This window comes from Pleurodeles waltl, chromosome 9 (assembly GCF_031143425.1).
Source record: "Pleurodeles waltl isolate 20211129_DDA chromosome 9, aPleWal1.hap1.20221129, whole genome shotgun sequence".
NCBI lineage: Eukaryota > Metazoa > Chordata > Amphibia > Caudata > Salamandridae > Pleurodeles > Pleurodeles waltl.
The window spans coordinates 554199327-554216120 of NC_090448.1; the positions used below are offsets into that span (position 1 = coordinate 554199327).

General features: G+C 45.1%; 1 protein-coding gene across 5 annotated transcripts in view; it reads right to left on the minus strand.

Annotated features, from left to right (window-relative positions):
* Nucleotides 1–3229: 3229 nt before the first annotated feature.
* SLC8A2 (solute carrier family 8 member A2) overlaps nt 3230–16794 on the minus strand; it is an 844114-nt gene continuing 830549 nt past the window's right edge. For all 5 annotated transcript variants that reach the window (XM_069207491.1, XM_069207494.1, XM_069207495.1 and 2 more), the window contains 2 exons: nt 16414–16689; nt 3230–5661 (listed from right to left, as the gene is read on the minus strand). In XM_069207491.1, the coding sequence (XP_069063592.1) occupies nt 5285–5661; nt 16414–16689 (653 nt within the window). In that variant the 3' untranslated portion in view covers nt 3230–5284. The remainder of the gene's footprint in view (nt 5662–16413; nt 16690–16794) is intronic.

Below are 16794 nucleotides of genomic sequence, written 5' to 3' on the forward strand. Positions count from 1 at the left end.
GACACAGGGATGGACACCCCCATCTGCTCCTGCTACTTCTCCTAATGTTGCTTCACAGTGACCAGTGCACATCGCATACCCACCTGCATCATCTACTCCAACCATCGGCAGTGCATGTGCTCAGGGGACTGGAAGAGGCAGAGTGGCATCCAGGTACAGATACCGCAACCTGGGACAGGTAAGATCAGAGGGTGTAGCACATAAAAACTACCAGGGCATATATCTCAAGGAAAGTATTTTTTGACCTAGAACCTAACACAATTTCGTAAAACATAACACTTTATATTACTTTCCTGTGCGAACTGAGCCACCCTTGAGTCTCACTGCAACACTTACTACAAGTGCACCTCCTTGCATTGTTTATTTATTGAGTTCTATAGGGCAGACCTCAAACTCCAAATCTGTGCACGACTAGCATTCACTGCAGTGTCATTGCATCAAGTGTCAGGGAAATACCACCCCTCCCCTGCAACTTGTACCCAGCCCAAGAGACAGTACTTGTGCACCTCATGCAACAATGACAGAGCACACCCGTGGAAAACAAACTAGTGGTGGGACTCTTGGCAAAAACTTACACCTGGTGCACAACTAAGTAAGACTTAGAATGCTTTATGTAGCCCTAATAGGCAGCCACTTTGTAGTGCTTTGTTGTACAAGGGTGTCTTCTCAGCGGCGAGGAAGATACAAATAATTCTGTGTATTCAGAAGTGTAACGTCTGATGTCACTAGTGCTGGGAGCCTAGTAAAGTACTTCCAGCCTAGAACAGCTTCTAGGCACCAAGAGCGAAGTACCGAAGTTCTTTAATAGCTTATTTAACAGCGCATCCCTTTCATAGTTTATTTTTAGTGTACCCTGTGAAACGCATACAGACGGTGCACACACAGATAGCGATACTAGTGAGTGCGTCTTGGAACAGCAACTAGTCCATCCTCTTGAAAAAACTGTGGTTAGTAAACAGTATATATCGATATGTATGCTCTGAGTCACTTTGCTTAAAGGGAATGGAAGGAATATATTGTAAAGGGTTAGGGCGATGACTGCACCGCGTCAGGGGTCTGAGCCCTCAGACTTGTCCGCAGCATGACGGAATGGAACTCCACCGCTCGCTGAACTCTGCAGGATCTTGCTGAGTTTTTAGCTAACTCTGCGGAAATCCACAGAGTAAAACCGCGATCTCCGCCCCCCCTACATATTAGCCATAGGTAACCGGTGGTGAGTGCCCTGATGTGTACAAGCACAATCTACCAAGCAGGATTACAGAGTTCGGCTGTCAGAAAAACACTCTCTTGTGGTGGTTGGCGGCCAACAATTTACACATACACTGCGGAAGTCTCTAATATGGAGTATGGACTGCTGCAGAAGTTACTCTTTTGAAAAACGCTGAACGGAAACATTCGTCCAGTGCTCCTGCAAGAGCAGGTCACAGCATCTGAGATATCCAGAGAGCTATGCCAAATCCCAGCATTACTCATGGACAGAGAGAAACTTATTCTGGGAGACAATTGCAGGCATTACACAAAAAAATAATAGGACAATGAAGGAAGTACAAACAAAAAGCAGACTACCTGTGAAGGTCCTAAACTACACCCTGCAGAACACCAGACTAAAATATAAGAGTGATGTTATGTTTGATATCACCTGGGATGTGGTTGGTTGGTTTCAGTCAAGCAGCAGTACAACACAACAACGAGTGTTGTTCTGATTTGCTGACTGGAGCAGGGCAGTGCCACAGCCTGTGCTGAAGTGGAAGACAGATAAAATGGAGGTAAAACAATTAGGGAAATGGATAGCATTGAACTTCATTACCAGAGTTTAAAGTGGTGCAGGGGCTTGAACTGATGTCCGGGAAACACTTGGCTAGATATTTTAGAATTTCTAGAAGAAATAAATAAATCTAATTGATAGTGCACCTTTCCAGTTAGGTTTACCAAGTAGTCAATTTGGCTTAATAACAGTCTAATGACAAGACAACAAGGAATGAGGGCTAGCTCCAAGCATGTCATGGGTATGCCACACTGGAATTAGAGGGCAGGACTTTAGAATTCCCAGGTAGTTGAAGTTGGTGGTGAAACTATAGCGTCACACCACTTTCATATCACACAGGGGTAGGCAGCAGGCTGGTGTACTTCACTAATATTGACCTCACCTCACTCCCACAGATCAATTATTCATTTTTGTTTTGGGATATGAAAAAATATAAGACACAAACTACATGACAAGGCCTGGCCTGGCCATTTAGCAACCCAGACCATGGCTTTTCCCTTGGTTACTTATCACAGAGTACCCTTGATGTCTGCTAAGAAGCTGCTGCCTCAATCCATAGTCCTTCTTGACAAGAAAGACTTCTTTGCTGATCGTTTCAAGCCATTGCTTGGGGTCAAGAGGAGATGTGAGGTGATAGGAGAAGCAGATACCTGAAAAAGAAAGTTTCTGGGGTTTACAAAATGACCACAGCATGCCACCGCCACAGGTCATATGGTCAATGACAAAGGAGATTATTTATGCATTCAAAGAATGATGATACATCTGGGGTCTTATCCTGTGTAGACGGGCAAACATTCACACTACCTAATCATCCTTTAACTTAGAATGATTTCCTCAGGGCTACACTTTGCTATTTTGTTGGTAAATGAGGTCACTTTCATGAAATCATTCTCAAATGAGCAGAGGAGAATCTTTCTGCCTTTGCTACTCTAGAGAGATGTCTGAGAGCAGATATGACCCTGATAATGTGTGAGAGATTTTGAGAGCTTATGACCGAATTATGAGTGGGATGGGGTGTAAATTCAGATCCCTGCCTAGCCCGGGCTTGCAGAAGGATCGGAATTCCGAGCTGTGCGGTAAGAGCCACATGAGGTATTTACCTAAGGATTTTCTATATATTGGATGTGGTAAATACAGCAACCCAACCATTTTCCCTATATTGATTCTACCTGAAAGAACCTGGCAAAAGTTAAGATAGTAAAGTTCCCAGACAAAAAAGGCAAAACAAGCCTCCCTCATTACTTTAAAAAAATCCCATTTGAGGTAATCCGTGCATCTGGTAAATACTGTTCACCACGGTAAGGGTAATGGTTTTTACCAGGTGCGGTACATACCGCTCTTATTTCACCCAACTGGTAATCAGGGAAATAGCAGGAACATTTCCTGGGAAGTTGCTCGTTGGCTTGTGCATTCAGGATAATATCCGTACAGACTGTTTTGATAATAATTCTGTAACTCGCTCATAGAATGTAGAACTAATATTATTTAATCAAGTGCTTTAGCTTTAGAGCTAATAAGTTCCTCAGAGGCCACCAGCTTCCTTTACAAGCCTCTCAGTTATCCTCTGCCTCAATGGAAACCGAGGCAGTCACCGTTCAAAAGATGCTTTGAGCACCTGTGTTTCCAACAAGGGCGTGCATGAAACCCAAGAATAAAAAAGGAATGGCGAGGTATAAGACATAAATGTGCAGAGGACAATAGAGTAAAATACATGCTTCTCTTTGAGAATCAAAATGGCAGCCAAACTAACCATGGCTTTTGTGTATATATACTTTTGCAGTGTAAATGTTAGTTTGTAATCTATGATTGCACAAGGTCAAATACTTCTTGGATAAACACTTCAAAATTGTGTCAAAAGACTGATGTTCCACCACTGTTGACATAACTATTTGCTTCAGATAAATTAAAACCAGTGTCTCGGCTCAAACAGTGATGCCGTCATCCTGCAACATCAGTTTAATTTCTAATGAGACTTGTTCTACGACATCTGCTTGATTTTTTTAGACCGGTCTGCGAGACAATTTTTATGTTGATTTTTAACTGGAAACATTAATGTTCCAAACATTTAAACAGAGAAGATCAGTTTGAGAAGCTGCATAAAATGTAACATTTTCCTATTTAAAACACATTAGAATTTGCTTGTAAAACTGGTCGTTTTTTCCAAAATCTTTTTGCCATTATAATTAGATTTTACAGTAGAAATCTTGGTCCAGGTGTTAACTGAGTGTACAGCGGCTCTGTTCAACATGATGGCATAAATACAAAGCAATGTTCACTGAAGGGAATGCATTGTGTTTGACCCATGCACCTGCTCCCTCAGTTCGGAAAGTGTCGGCTCCTCTAGGGCATTTGTTTGCTAACACACATGAAACAAAAAGTTATTAGACTCTCAAACAGTGGTCAGTCAGCAGAGAGAAGCAACAGAACAAAGACCTACAAATCTCTCCTGTCGCTGCGTTTCGCTGGGGGACCTACAGTTCCAGTTGTGCGTTCAAGTGGCAGGCAGAAGATAACACCGCACAACGAGTCCAGGTCATAACACATCACTCAACAGTGACTGTCACACAAATCAATCAGTGCTCTCTGTGGGTGCTCCGCCCACAATATGGTACGGTAGGAGGGTAGGTAACATGACACATCGCATGGTACGCAGCAGTCCACATTGCTGATTCAGGCAGCACCCTGTCCTATGTGGAACTAATACCACATGCACCTGGTATTCCAAAAGTAGAATCCATATGTATTCTTGCACATAATTAGAAACTCTCACATTTGTGAAATGCATCCCCACCCACCCTCCTTTCCCAAGGAGCAACCACAACAACTAAACAAGAAAAAATAGCAGTGCTCCAGAATCACCTGCACCATTGGATATAGCGCCCAAACAGCTCGGGACTGAATGACCTTTGAAGGCCTTGGCATGAGTCCTGTATGGAAGGCGTAACCAATGACATGATCCCACTGTGTGTGGGGGGAGCTCTCAAGTTCCGGTGAGGGAGACTAAGAAGGGAAACAAGGGGCGCCACAGTTAAAAATAGGCATCGAGCTGGACAGCGAATTAACACAATCCACCAGCTCTTCTGGCACTGAAATAAATAGCATTCGATTAATAAATACTTCATCAATAAATATTATAAAATAATTGCTCAAGGAGGGGACGTATTGTGTTTCGCTGAACATCAAATGGCAGATGACTGCACAGGAAAATAACATTCTTGGCTAGTTGATGCTGTACATTCAGAAGCCCTTGATCTCAAAAGGTGAGTCATCCTTCTGTTTTTTTCTCTCCCTCGAGTCACCTCCCCTGGCAGTTCTGCAAGTACGAAGTTTAAATTTAAACAGGCTATTCTAGTTGTAGAAAGGTGGGGGAGCTAATAGAGAGGTTGTAGGACTTTATGCCCTAGGAAAAGAGGACCCATGTAGGGAATTTGGAATGTTCCAGGCACCGCTGGTCCAATGCGTAGAGGCTCCTTGTTAAGAGATCTTGTACGTAAACACTGTCCCCCATCTGGCAGAGTCTTAGAACCCTTTGATATGGCAGTAGGCTTCCAGGCTGGAGAACAGAATGTAGAGGAACCAAAGGCCGATGAAGAGAAGTGAGGTCAGAATCTTGGCGGTTCTGGATCCTCCAAGCTCTCCCCCAATGCTTGGCCTCCGGCGATACATCAACACACTGATGCATACAAATGCAAAGATGGTGAACAAGGTGACAGAAAAGGCCAGACTCCCAGGCTTCACCTCGAAATCCTTGCCCTGGACGGCCCAGTAAATGGCCGCCACAGACCAGGCCACTCCAATCCCCAGGAACACATTGACGGCGTTGCTCCCTGTCACGTTGCCAATGCAGGCATCTGCATACTGATCCTGCATCGCTGCCACCTTACTGGCAAAAGTATCTGAAAGCATAAAAACAAAATTTCAAAATCACTCCTTGATATGAGGAAGAACATTGTGGTATTTTGGAGTTATTCCTACTATGTGCTAAGATTGTTGGGTTTTCGACTTATCCCTACTATGTGCTAAGAATGTAAGTGGCTCCCAGTTACTAACAAGATTTGGAGCAGGACTCTTATCACTGACAGTCACACACAAGGCTGATTGACTTTGCCATTAATTCTCAGAGAAACAAAATAAATGTTGCTACATTTTCTGTAATAAAAAAAACAGAAATGCCACTGGTGCTGTTCACTGATTGACTACGTACAGTGACTTCATTAAAAAATTAGGCAAAAAATAAAGAAAAGGTTACTTACTTTGTAAATCTTGTGCTTACATTCTGTGAAATGTCTACTGGAAAGGACTGTTGCACGACCGTGACGGGCATGCACACTGTCTGCCACGGGTCATCAGATTACATGCAGTGAATAGTGTCCTACCCCCACTCCGTGTTGGCTGTCTAGAATAGATCATGCAAATGATAGCCTGTTTCACAAACTATTTAACTAATGGTTAGAAGACCTGTAACAAAAGAGGAGCTGAAGGTGGAGGGAGTGAACATGAGTCTACAGGTTAAGAAGTGCATTTTTCATCATATGACATCTGATTCTCTTATCTGCCTTAGTGGTGGAAGCCATTACCCGTGCTGAAGATTGTGGGAGATAGGGCAAGCCTAGGTTCAAGACAGCATTATGTAAATGTGACCAAACACAGCATCCACTTTAGAAGAGGTATCCAGTGAATGGCATTACCAGAGTGCAAGCACAAGTAGCCTATAAACGCATGGTGCTGCCTTGCATTACTCTGCCTCCAGGAAGTGTTCCATGGGTGGAGCATGGGTGTTCCCATTCATCCACCCATACATTTTGGTGCATTCCCGATTTACGATGAGTGGTAGACTAGGTATGTATCACAATGATACAGATTCCCAGGGGAGGCGTAATGAGGATAAATATCTTTATTTTTCCTTGTTTTTCCTCATTCTGCAGCACACGTAGAAAGAGGTAAATGCCTGAAAGGATTGTTTTTGGGCAGGAAAAATAAATCAGTGCATACTGAAACCCTGAGAACTGTTACTTATTCACTTGAAGTTACTCTAGTAAAGGTTTTGAAGTTACAGTCTTTTGGCTTAGTTTTAGGTCCATGAGCATGTCAACAGTCCCCCCACAGGGCAACATGGGCCAGAGGACTCAATGTTAAATAAAACATTAGTGCCTAGTGCTGAGGAGCTCCATACACTTGTAGTGCTATAGCTCCAACCCAGAAGGTTTAAAGGCACTTTGGCCCTCATTATGACTTTGGCAGCCTCTGAGCGAGACTGCCAAAGCCATAGGTGCCAGAAGACTGCCAGTGCTGGAGGTCTCCTGCCCACCATATAATGGGTACTGCTGGATTTCTGCCACACTGTGGGTGGATATCCAGCAGTAGCCATGCTGGTGGGCAGTGGTGCACTGACGTAGCTACCACCTGCACCGCCCCTCCAGAAGGACGCCAACAGCCGTATTAAGACCATTAATACGCCCTGGCCGTTTCCTGCTAATGGGGTGCTGCCGGTGGTGGCAGCACTCCTTCCCGTTCCCTGCCGGATGACCTCCTCGCCGGACAAGGTAAGTTGGCCGTCCGACAGGGAGGGGGCTGGGAGGGTGGGGGGTGTGTGTGTGTGTCTGAGTGTGTGGTGTCTGCATGTGTGTATGCATGTATGTGTGCGTGTGTGAATGCGAATGTGATTGTTGTGGTGTATGCGTGGTTGTATGCGTGTGAGTTAATGCGTGTATGAATGTCAAAGTGAGTGCGTGTCTGCATGTCAGTGTGTATGCTTGTGAGGTTGCGTGTTTGGATGTTTGTGTGTATGCGTGCCTGAATGCGTGTCAGTATGTGTAAGTGAATGCGTGGATGGATGCGTCTGAGTGAATGCGTGGACGGATGAGTGTGAGTGGATACATATCTGGAAGTGTAGGTCAGTGGGTGTATGCCTGGTGCGTGTGGGTGTCTGTGTGCATGTATGTGAGGGGCGCTATGTGAGAAGGGGGATGGGGCTGCTATGTAGGTAGGGGGTGTTATGTGAGAAGAGGGTGGGGGCGCTATGTCAGTGGGGGTGTGGGGTGGGGACTCTATGTGTGAAGGGGCACTATGTGAGTAGGGGGGAGCTATGTGAGAAGGGGTGGAGGACGCTATGTGAGTAGGGGGTGGGGCGCTATGTGTGAAGGGTGTGGGGGTCACTATGTGAGATGGGGCGGGGCGCTATGTGGATAGGGTCACTGTAGGAAAGTACCATCTTGCCTGGCATGTTACCCTCATATTTCACTGTATATATGTTGTTTTAGTTGTATGTGTCACTGGGACCCTGCCAGACAGGGCCCCAGTGCTCATAAGTGTGCCCTGTATGTGTTACCTGTGTTATGACTAACTGTCTCACTGAGGCTCTGCTAATCAGAACCTCAGTGGTTATGCTCTCATTTCTTTCAAATTGTCACTAACAGGCTAGTGACCAATTTTACCAATTTACATTGGCATACTGGAACACCCTTATAATTCCCTAGTATATGGTACTGAGGTACCCAGGGTATTGGGGTTCCAGGAGATCCCTATGGGCTGCAGCATTTCTTTTGCCACCCATAGGGAGCTCTGACAATTCTTACACAGGCCTGCCACTGCAGCCTGAGTGAAATAACGTCCATGTTATTTCACAGCCATTTTACACTGCACTTAAGTAACTTATAAGTCACCTATATGTCTAACCTTTACCTGGTAAAGGTTGGGTGCTAAGTTACTTAGTGTGTGGGCACCCTGGCACTAGCCAAGGTGCCCCCACATTGTTCAGGGCCAATTCCCCGGACTTTGTAAGTGCAGGGACACCATTACACGCGTGCACTACATATAGGTCACTACCTATGTGTAGCTTCACAATGGTAACTCCGAATATGGCCATGTAACATGTCTAAGATCATGGAATTGCCCCCTCTATGCCATCCTGGCATTGTTGGTACAATCCCATGATCCCAAGGGTCTGTAGCACAGACCCGGGTACTGCCAAACTGCCTTTTCAGGGGTTTCACTGCAGCTGCTGCTGCTGCCAACCCCTCAGACAGGTTTCTGCCCTCCTGGGGTCCAGCCAGGCTTGGCCCAGGAAGGCAGAACAAAGGACTTCCTCAGAGAGAGGGTGTTACACCCTCTCCCTTTGGAAAAAGGTGTTCAGGCAGGGGAGGAGTAGCCTCTCCCAGCCTCTGGAAATGCTTTCATGGGCACAGATGGTGCCCATTTCTGCATAAGCCAGTCTACACCGGTTCAGGGACCCCTCAGCCCTGCTCTGGCGCGAAACTGGACAAAGGAAAGGGGAGTGACCACTCCCCTGACCTGCACCTCCCCTGGGAGGTGCCCAGAGCTCCTCCAGTGTGCTCCAGACCTCTGCCATCTTGGAAACAGAGGTGCTGCTGGCACACTGGACGTCAGAGACTCCTTCTGATAGGCTCCTTCAGGTGTTGCTAGCCTATCTTCTCTCCTAAGTAGCCAAACCCTCTTTTCTGGCTATTTAGGGTCTCTGCTTTGGGGATTTCCTTAGATAACGAATGCAAGAGCTCATCAGAGTTCCTCTGCATCTCTCTCTTCACCTTCTGCCAAGGAATCGACTGCTGACCACGCTGGAAGCCTGCAAAACTGCAACAAAGTAGCGAAGACGACTACTGCAAATCTGTAACGCTGATCCTGCCGCCTTCTCGACTGTTTTCCTGGTGGTGCATGCTGTGGGGGTAGTCTGCCTCCTCTCTGCACTAGAAGCTCCGAAGAAATCTCCTGTGGGTCGACGGAATCTTCCCCCTGCTACCGCAGGCACCAAAGAACTGCATCACCGGTCCCCTGGGTCTCCTCTCAGCACGACGAGCGAGGTCCCTTGAATACAGCAACTCTGTCCAAGTGACTCCCACAGTCCAGTGACTCTTCAGTCCAAGTTTGGTGGAGGAAAGTCCTTGCCTCCACACGCCAGACTGCATTGCTGGGAACCGCGTCTTTTGCAGCTACTCCGGCCTCTGTGCACTTCCGGCGGAAATCCTTTGTGCACAGCCAAGCCTGGGTCCACGGCACTCTAACCTGCATTGCACGACCTCCTGAGTTGTCCTCCGGCGGCGTGGGACTCCTTTGTGCAACTTCGGGTGAGCACAGTTTCACTCCTCTTCGTAGTGCCTGTTCCGGCACTTCTGCGGGTGCTGCCTGCTTCTGAGAGGGCTCCTTATCTTGCTGGGTGCCCCCTCTGTCCCCTGACACAATTGGCGACATCCTGGTCCCTCCTGGGCCACAGCAGCATCCAAAAACCCTAACCGCAAGACTTGCAGCTAGCAAGGCTTGTTTGTGGTCTTTCTTCAGGAAAACACTTCTGCACGACTCTCCGCGGCGTGGGACATCCATCCTCCAAAGGGGAGGTTTCTAGCCCTTGTCGTTCCTGCAGAATCCTCAGCTTCTACTGTCCAGTAGCAGCTTCTTTGCACCCACAGCTGGCATTTCCTGGGCATCTGTCCACTCTCGACTTGGTCGTGACTTTTGGACTTGGTCCCCTTGTTCCACAGGTACCCTCGTCTGGAAATCCATTGTTGTTGCATTGCTGGTTTTGGTCTTTCCTGCAGAATTCCCCTATCACGACTTCTGTGCTCTTTGGGGAACTTTAGTGCACTTTGCACTCACTTTTCAGGGTCTTGGGGTGGGCTATTTTTCTAACCCTCACTGTTTTCTTACAGTCCCAGCGACCCTCTACAAGGTCACATAGGTTTGGGGTCCATTCGTGGTTCGCATTCCACTTTTGGAGTATATGGTTTGAGTTGCCCCTATCCCTATGTGTCCCCATTGCATCCTATTGTAACTATACATTGTTTGCACTGTTTTCTAATACTATACTGCATATTTTTGGTATTGTGTACATATATCTTGTGTATATTTGCTATCCTCATACTGAGGGTACTCACTGAGATACTTTTGGCATATTGTCATAAAAATAAAGTACCTTTATTTTTAGTATATCTGTGTATTGTGTTTTCTTATGATATTGTGCATATGACACTAGTGGTACTGTAGGAGCTTCACTCGTCTCCTAGTTCAGCCTAAGCTGCTCTGCCAAGCTACCATTATCTATCAGCCTAAGCTGCTAGACACCCTATACACTAATAAGGGATACCTGGGCCTGGTGCAAGGTGTAAGTACTCCGTGGTACTCACTACAAGCCAGTCCAGCCTCCTACAGTCACTATGTGAGTGGGGGACAAAATGTGTGAAGGGGCGTGGGGGCACTATGTGAGCAGGGGGGGTGGGGGTGCTATGTGAGAAGAGGGTGTGGGGGGGTGCTGTGACTGTAGGGGGTGTCAGGTGCTTGCTGGGGGAGCCGCCTACCACCATGGTTTTAGTGGCGGTGCTACTGCCATGGAGACCATGGCAGTGGGTCGGCTCCTAATACCGCCGGCAGTCCTCTGTGGACCGCCGGGTCAGAGATGAGCATCTCCCTTCCGGCGGTTTATACCGCCATGGTGGTATGGGTGGAAATGTGGCGGTCTTCACTGCCAGCCTGTTGGCGGTAATACAGTCACATTAACCCTGGTTGACGGAAGACCGCCAGGGTCATAATGACCACCTTTATGTTTTTAATACCAATTTTACTTACCTGTACATGAAGTCCTTTTCTTTACAAGTATAAGATTTTTGGGGTACAAATGCAATGACTGTTATATAATGTGTAAACTGTTTGCCTGACATGAGGAGTGAGCCTTAACTGTTCAAAATCAGTACCCTGTAAGAATTAGTGTTAAAAGAGAGCACATGTTCAACCAGTTGGAATGAAGCGGTATTGTGGCACAAGGTCGCCAGTGATAGAGGACATGAATTGTTACAGTTAACGTAAGGTAACCCCTGAGTTCCTTTGGACTCCAAGAAAATGCATCAAGTAGTCTTAAGGCATCTTGAAGGACTTGTTACTCATGGGAAAAGTTAAGACACCTCCCCTGGTTGTTCACTCTAGTTTTTGATCCCTATTAAGTTGGAAACCAGCAGTAACTGCCCTGGCCCACTCCACATTTCTAATTCCAGCTGGCAGAGTCGTGTGGAGCGTATGACCCTTGCACTCAAATGCAAATCAACACAGTTCTTGAGCTGACCTCTGAAAGGAAAGCATTTAGGATCCCATAGGACATTTTCATATTCAATACCTTTATGTGTAGGAACACATATGATATGTGGTCTTGAGGCCTTGCTTATTGAATAAAATGGTTGCAAAAGCTCGAATTTTCATCCTCAACCAGGTTCCTTGAATCACTTGCTAGGACCAATGAAGGTGAAACCTACACTGGAGGGGAAGAGCCCATGGAGAAGGTGCCTTGCTGCTTCACTGACAGAAACGTTTTGATGTACCATGCCTCGTTCCTGAAACCAAATACTCACCTCTTCAGTCTTTCTTAATGAAGAAATCCAACATTTCTTGTTAGCCAAGGTTGTCCAGCTCTACATCTTTGCCAGACACTTGTGGAAGGACTTTATAACAAAGTTGGGACCAGGGCTGTAGCTTCGGGGGGAGGGACGGATATTTGGGGTGTTACCCCCCCCCTAATAAATGTAGTTTCTGATATACAGTTAGGCACAGGTGCTTTCAGTCAGGTATGGTGAGTGCCTGTTGTATTTCGCACATACACTCTCTCCCTCTGTTTTGAAAGTACTGGAAAAATTTGGTTATTTTACAAAATACTGTGTTTACTTTCACTTGGAACTCCTACCAATCTGTATTCCTCTCCCTTTATACTGTGCCTGTGACCCCTCTGATGCACCCTGCTTGTCCTATAATGTATTTTAAACATGATATGCCTGCATGACTGTTGGAAAATCTGAGGCTCCCCCTTACCACCCCCCCCAAAAAAAATATCACTGACCAAGCTACACCCCTGGGTGGGACACAAAGCACTGGCGTACCAGTGACGCCTTTCCACAAATCAAGAAGAGCAAAGGTTTTAGGGGTCAACTTCTGTAAATGTTTACTAATCAAATGGCAGACCATAAAATTGCAGTGCTGTGGAATATGCTGACCGAACTGATCCAAAAGGAGACTAGAAAGTGAGAAGAAAGAAACAACATAAAGAGAAAAGGGGGAAGCCAAAACAGCATAATGGAGACCATAAGAGAAGCAGTTTCAGAATAAACAAAGGCGAGAAATAAAGAACTAGAATGAGAGTTCACCCACATGGTGGAAGAGGGTGTGCCAATATGGAACGTATACCTGTCTGTGGGCAGAGCTGTTTTCAACAGTTACAGAGGTAGTGCCTGATCTCTCCACTAGGTGCAGCTATACCCTGTTTTACAACAGGCTGGAGACCATATTTAGGCATATGATTAAAAAATGCAAGGGGGGATTAACAAGTTAAGCCAAACAAGCTTCTTGAAAAATGTATGGAATCCATCCATGACTTTGTGTTTAGTTTAAGTGTGGCCAGGCATTTCCTATGTGTCAAGGGGGAGGGCAAGGCAAGTATAATGGACCTTCAGCCCACACACCCATGTGACTCAAAGAAGTAATATTTTAGTGTTATTTTTTAAGCAGAGGCATGACTTCAACTTTGGGATCGGAATTAAACACACAGACACCTTTTAATAGGATGTAAGGGGAATATTACATGTGTCTCTATGTCTGTGCACAATATGTTACCGGCAGAGCCACTGGAATTATGTGACAGGAGAGGACCAAATAATTGAATAGAGTTGAGTAAATTATGTGGTAAGAGAAGACAAACTATGTGGTGTTATGCAGCACATTTTGTGATATTATTACTTTAGTTTGTCATTCGGTCGACCGCGCAGGTGTTTTGACCTGTTGTAAGTATTGTGAGCTTCTAACCACGCCATCTCAGGCCCATTATTTTCATTCATTCCTGGGCTTGCCTTTCAAAAATCACTTGACGTAATTGGTAAATGCTTTACGTTTGTCCCACCTTGAGGCTGTTTTTGACACGCCTTGCAGACTGCCCCTGTTACATGGATTATTGCACGATTGTGGATATACTTCAATATGGGCAAACTATTTTTTTCTTTTGTCTCTCCCCTTCCTGCTGCATAGCAGTCATGGCTCTCCCAGTGCGAACATGCACGACAGCGTGAACTCGATCAGTGGTATTGGAGCACTTGTGACTTTGTTCACAGTTACCTAATCAGAGTCATTTCTTGTGGTTCTTCTCTTAAGATGCTTGAAATTGGTAAATGCTTTACCTAAAACAAAAATCCTGAAAGCGAAAGTGGCTCTCCTGGCACAGAGGGAAAGCCGATACTACAATATTCACTTCACTCTGGAAACTCGCCCCATAATGCTATGCAGACCATTACGTTTATAAGACATTTTTCCTAGGAAAATGGGACCACCACCAAAACACTCAGCACGACGCACTCTGTCTGTCTAGGTCATCTCTGGGTCCCCACACTAGGTTAGTGGGGACCAAAAATAATAACCCCTTCCACCATTCAGTGACTTTTTAAGAGCTCTCATGGCTGGAACTTTTGTTTGACAACTGGGAATAGCTTATGTGTTAAGGGCCTTGTTTGTAATATCATTGCTATAGGCCTGCTACCCCTGAAAATGTGTAATTCACTGCACTTTCTAGGGGCTATATATACTGTTACATTGCATTGTTTATTGGCTATGCTCTCTAGAGGCTAACTATATAGTTACATGACCATATTTCTTGCAGATGCAATTTTCACTGTGGTGTCATATAGGGGCTGTTCTAAGCATTACAGTCATATCAACATACTAAAATACTTGTGGCACTGAAACTTACCCCAAAATACTTTGCAGGGTGTTACTGTTACAAAACATTTTTGCTCATAACTCAGCCTGTGGTGGTTCTAGGACAATGGGACCACCTTCAAAACATTGACCACAATGTGCTCTTTCTGTCTACATCATCTCTGTGTCCCCACATTATGTTAGTGGGGACTCCAAAATAATAAAGCCCCACCCACCATTCATTATCTTTTTAAGCTCTCCCATGGCGGGAAATTTTGTGTTACAGCTGAGATGTTACGTTTTAAGGACCTTGTTGTAATATCACTGTAAAAGATCTGCTAGCATTTAAAATGTGTAATGCACTACGTCCTCTAAGGACAATGTGTATGGTTACACTCCATTACTTTTTCCCATTATTTTTTTCATATGGTTATGCTCTCTAAGGGCTGACTATATGGTTACATGACCATGTTTCTTCCCAATGCTTTTTTTTATTGTGGTGTCCAATAGGGGCTGTTCTGAGCATTGGAGTCAACATACTATAATATTTGCAGCCTTTGCAGGGCATTACTTTCACAAAATATTTTTGCTCATAACTCAGCCTGTGGTGGTCCTAGGACAACAGGACCACATTCAAAACAATCTTTCTGTCTACACCATCAATGGGTCCCCACACTAGGTTAGTGGGGACCCTAAAAAATAACCTCTCCCACCATTCAGTTTCTTTTAAGCTTTCTTGTGGCTAGAACTTTTGTTTTACAGTTGGGCGAAGTTTTTTTTAAAGGCTTTGTTTGTAAGATCATTGCCGTAGGCCTGCTGGCCCTAAAAATGCCCTCTAGGAGCTAAGTATATGGTTATACTGCAATAATTTTTCCTGTTTTTTATGGGGACAATAATATGGTTACATGACCATGTTTCTTACAAATGATATTTTTGTTATGTGTCCTCTAGGGGCTGTTTTGAGCATTATAGACTTATGCCAAAAGTTTATTTCTGATAAAGTTTATATGATAATTGTATATGTTTTAATAATTTCTCCTTATTACAATTATGACCATGATTCAGGCCAACTTAACATTCTTATTACACTATGACTGTTTGACCACTCTTGATATGTTTGGGGGACCCTTCTATTTTATCTCTCCTCTGTGGCTGTCTTGTGTCTTTTTTGGGGGAATTCTGTTAGCCAGCTAGCAACTCTGATGGTGGGGTGGTGAAAGTGGTATCCTATTGGAATCAGCATGGCAGACTTAAAGTAGGATGCTAATTGGCAAACTTTTAATTTTTTGCTGCAGATAGACGAAGAAGGTAAATGAAAGGGCTTTAGTTATATGTAGGACAACTGGAATTATATGGCAGGAAAATAAAAAATTATGAGGCAGGGTTGACCAATTTATGTGGCAAAAAAAGTCCAGTTATGAATTTACAATGCCAATAGCTCTAACTCAAGCAAATGTGAGACCTATTGCATTGCAAATGCTTGTTTTTACATTTGTTAACCCTTTCTAGACTTTGGCTGCACCTCATTAGTGCCAGTTTAACACCCAAATACAGCAATATGCAACAGAAAGGGGCCCAAACAACCTTTGTAATGAGCCTTCCTTTGTGCTGCACACATCACTGTGTTTAGTAACTTTTGAACCGTTTGACCTAGAAACAGTTTTTTTTGTTAAAATCTGCAGATTATGCAGCAGATGATGGATAATGCAGCATATGCAGCAAATCTTTAATTCGGTGAAAATGGCCGTGGATGTACAATTGCCTAATTCCAGTGGCCCTGTTTACCAGCTAAAACCAGAATATATTCATGATTTTGAGTGATGGGACCTTTTGTCTGACACAATATTCAACGGGTTCTAGAAGTAGCAAGAGGGAGCACTTCACTCAGTTGACACTTCAATACCCATAATGGCCCATAAAGGCTATGCCACACTACTGTTATCACTTTTCCTTCCTGAGACTGCCCTCTGGGCCCTTACCTGGTATGGAGGTTCCCAAAGCGACAAAGACCACAGCGGTTACGGAATCCTTCAGCCCCACGGTGCAGCCGAAGTGGGAGGCCAGGTCTCCGATGAGTGCGGTGAGCAGGCCGATGATGGTGATGCAGACCCAGAAGCAGGCCCAGCCGTTCCCATACTCCGTTGGTGGCACAAAAGCGAACAGCACCTTCCAGAAGACAGTGAGGAAATGCATGACGTAATCGAAGCAGGAGGGGAGCCGCTCTTCCCGGCCGTCATCTTCTTCCTCCTCATCACCTGGACGATCGAGGATAGAAAAAGGCTCATGTAATATATCCTGTTAGTGCACATTTTGTAGTGTGCAGTCACTATCAAGGTGAACAAAATGCTAACCAAAAAGTA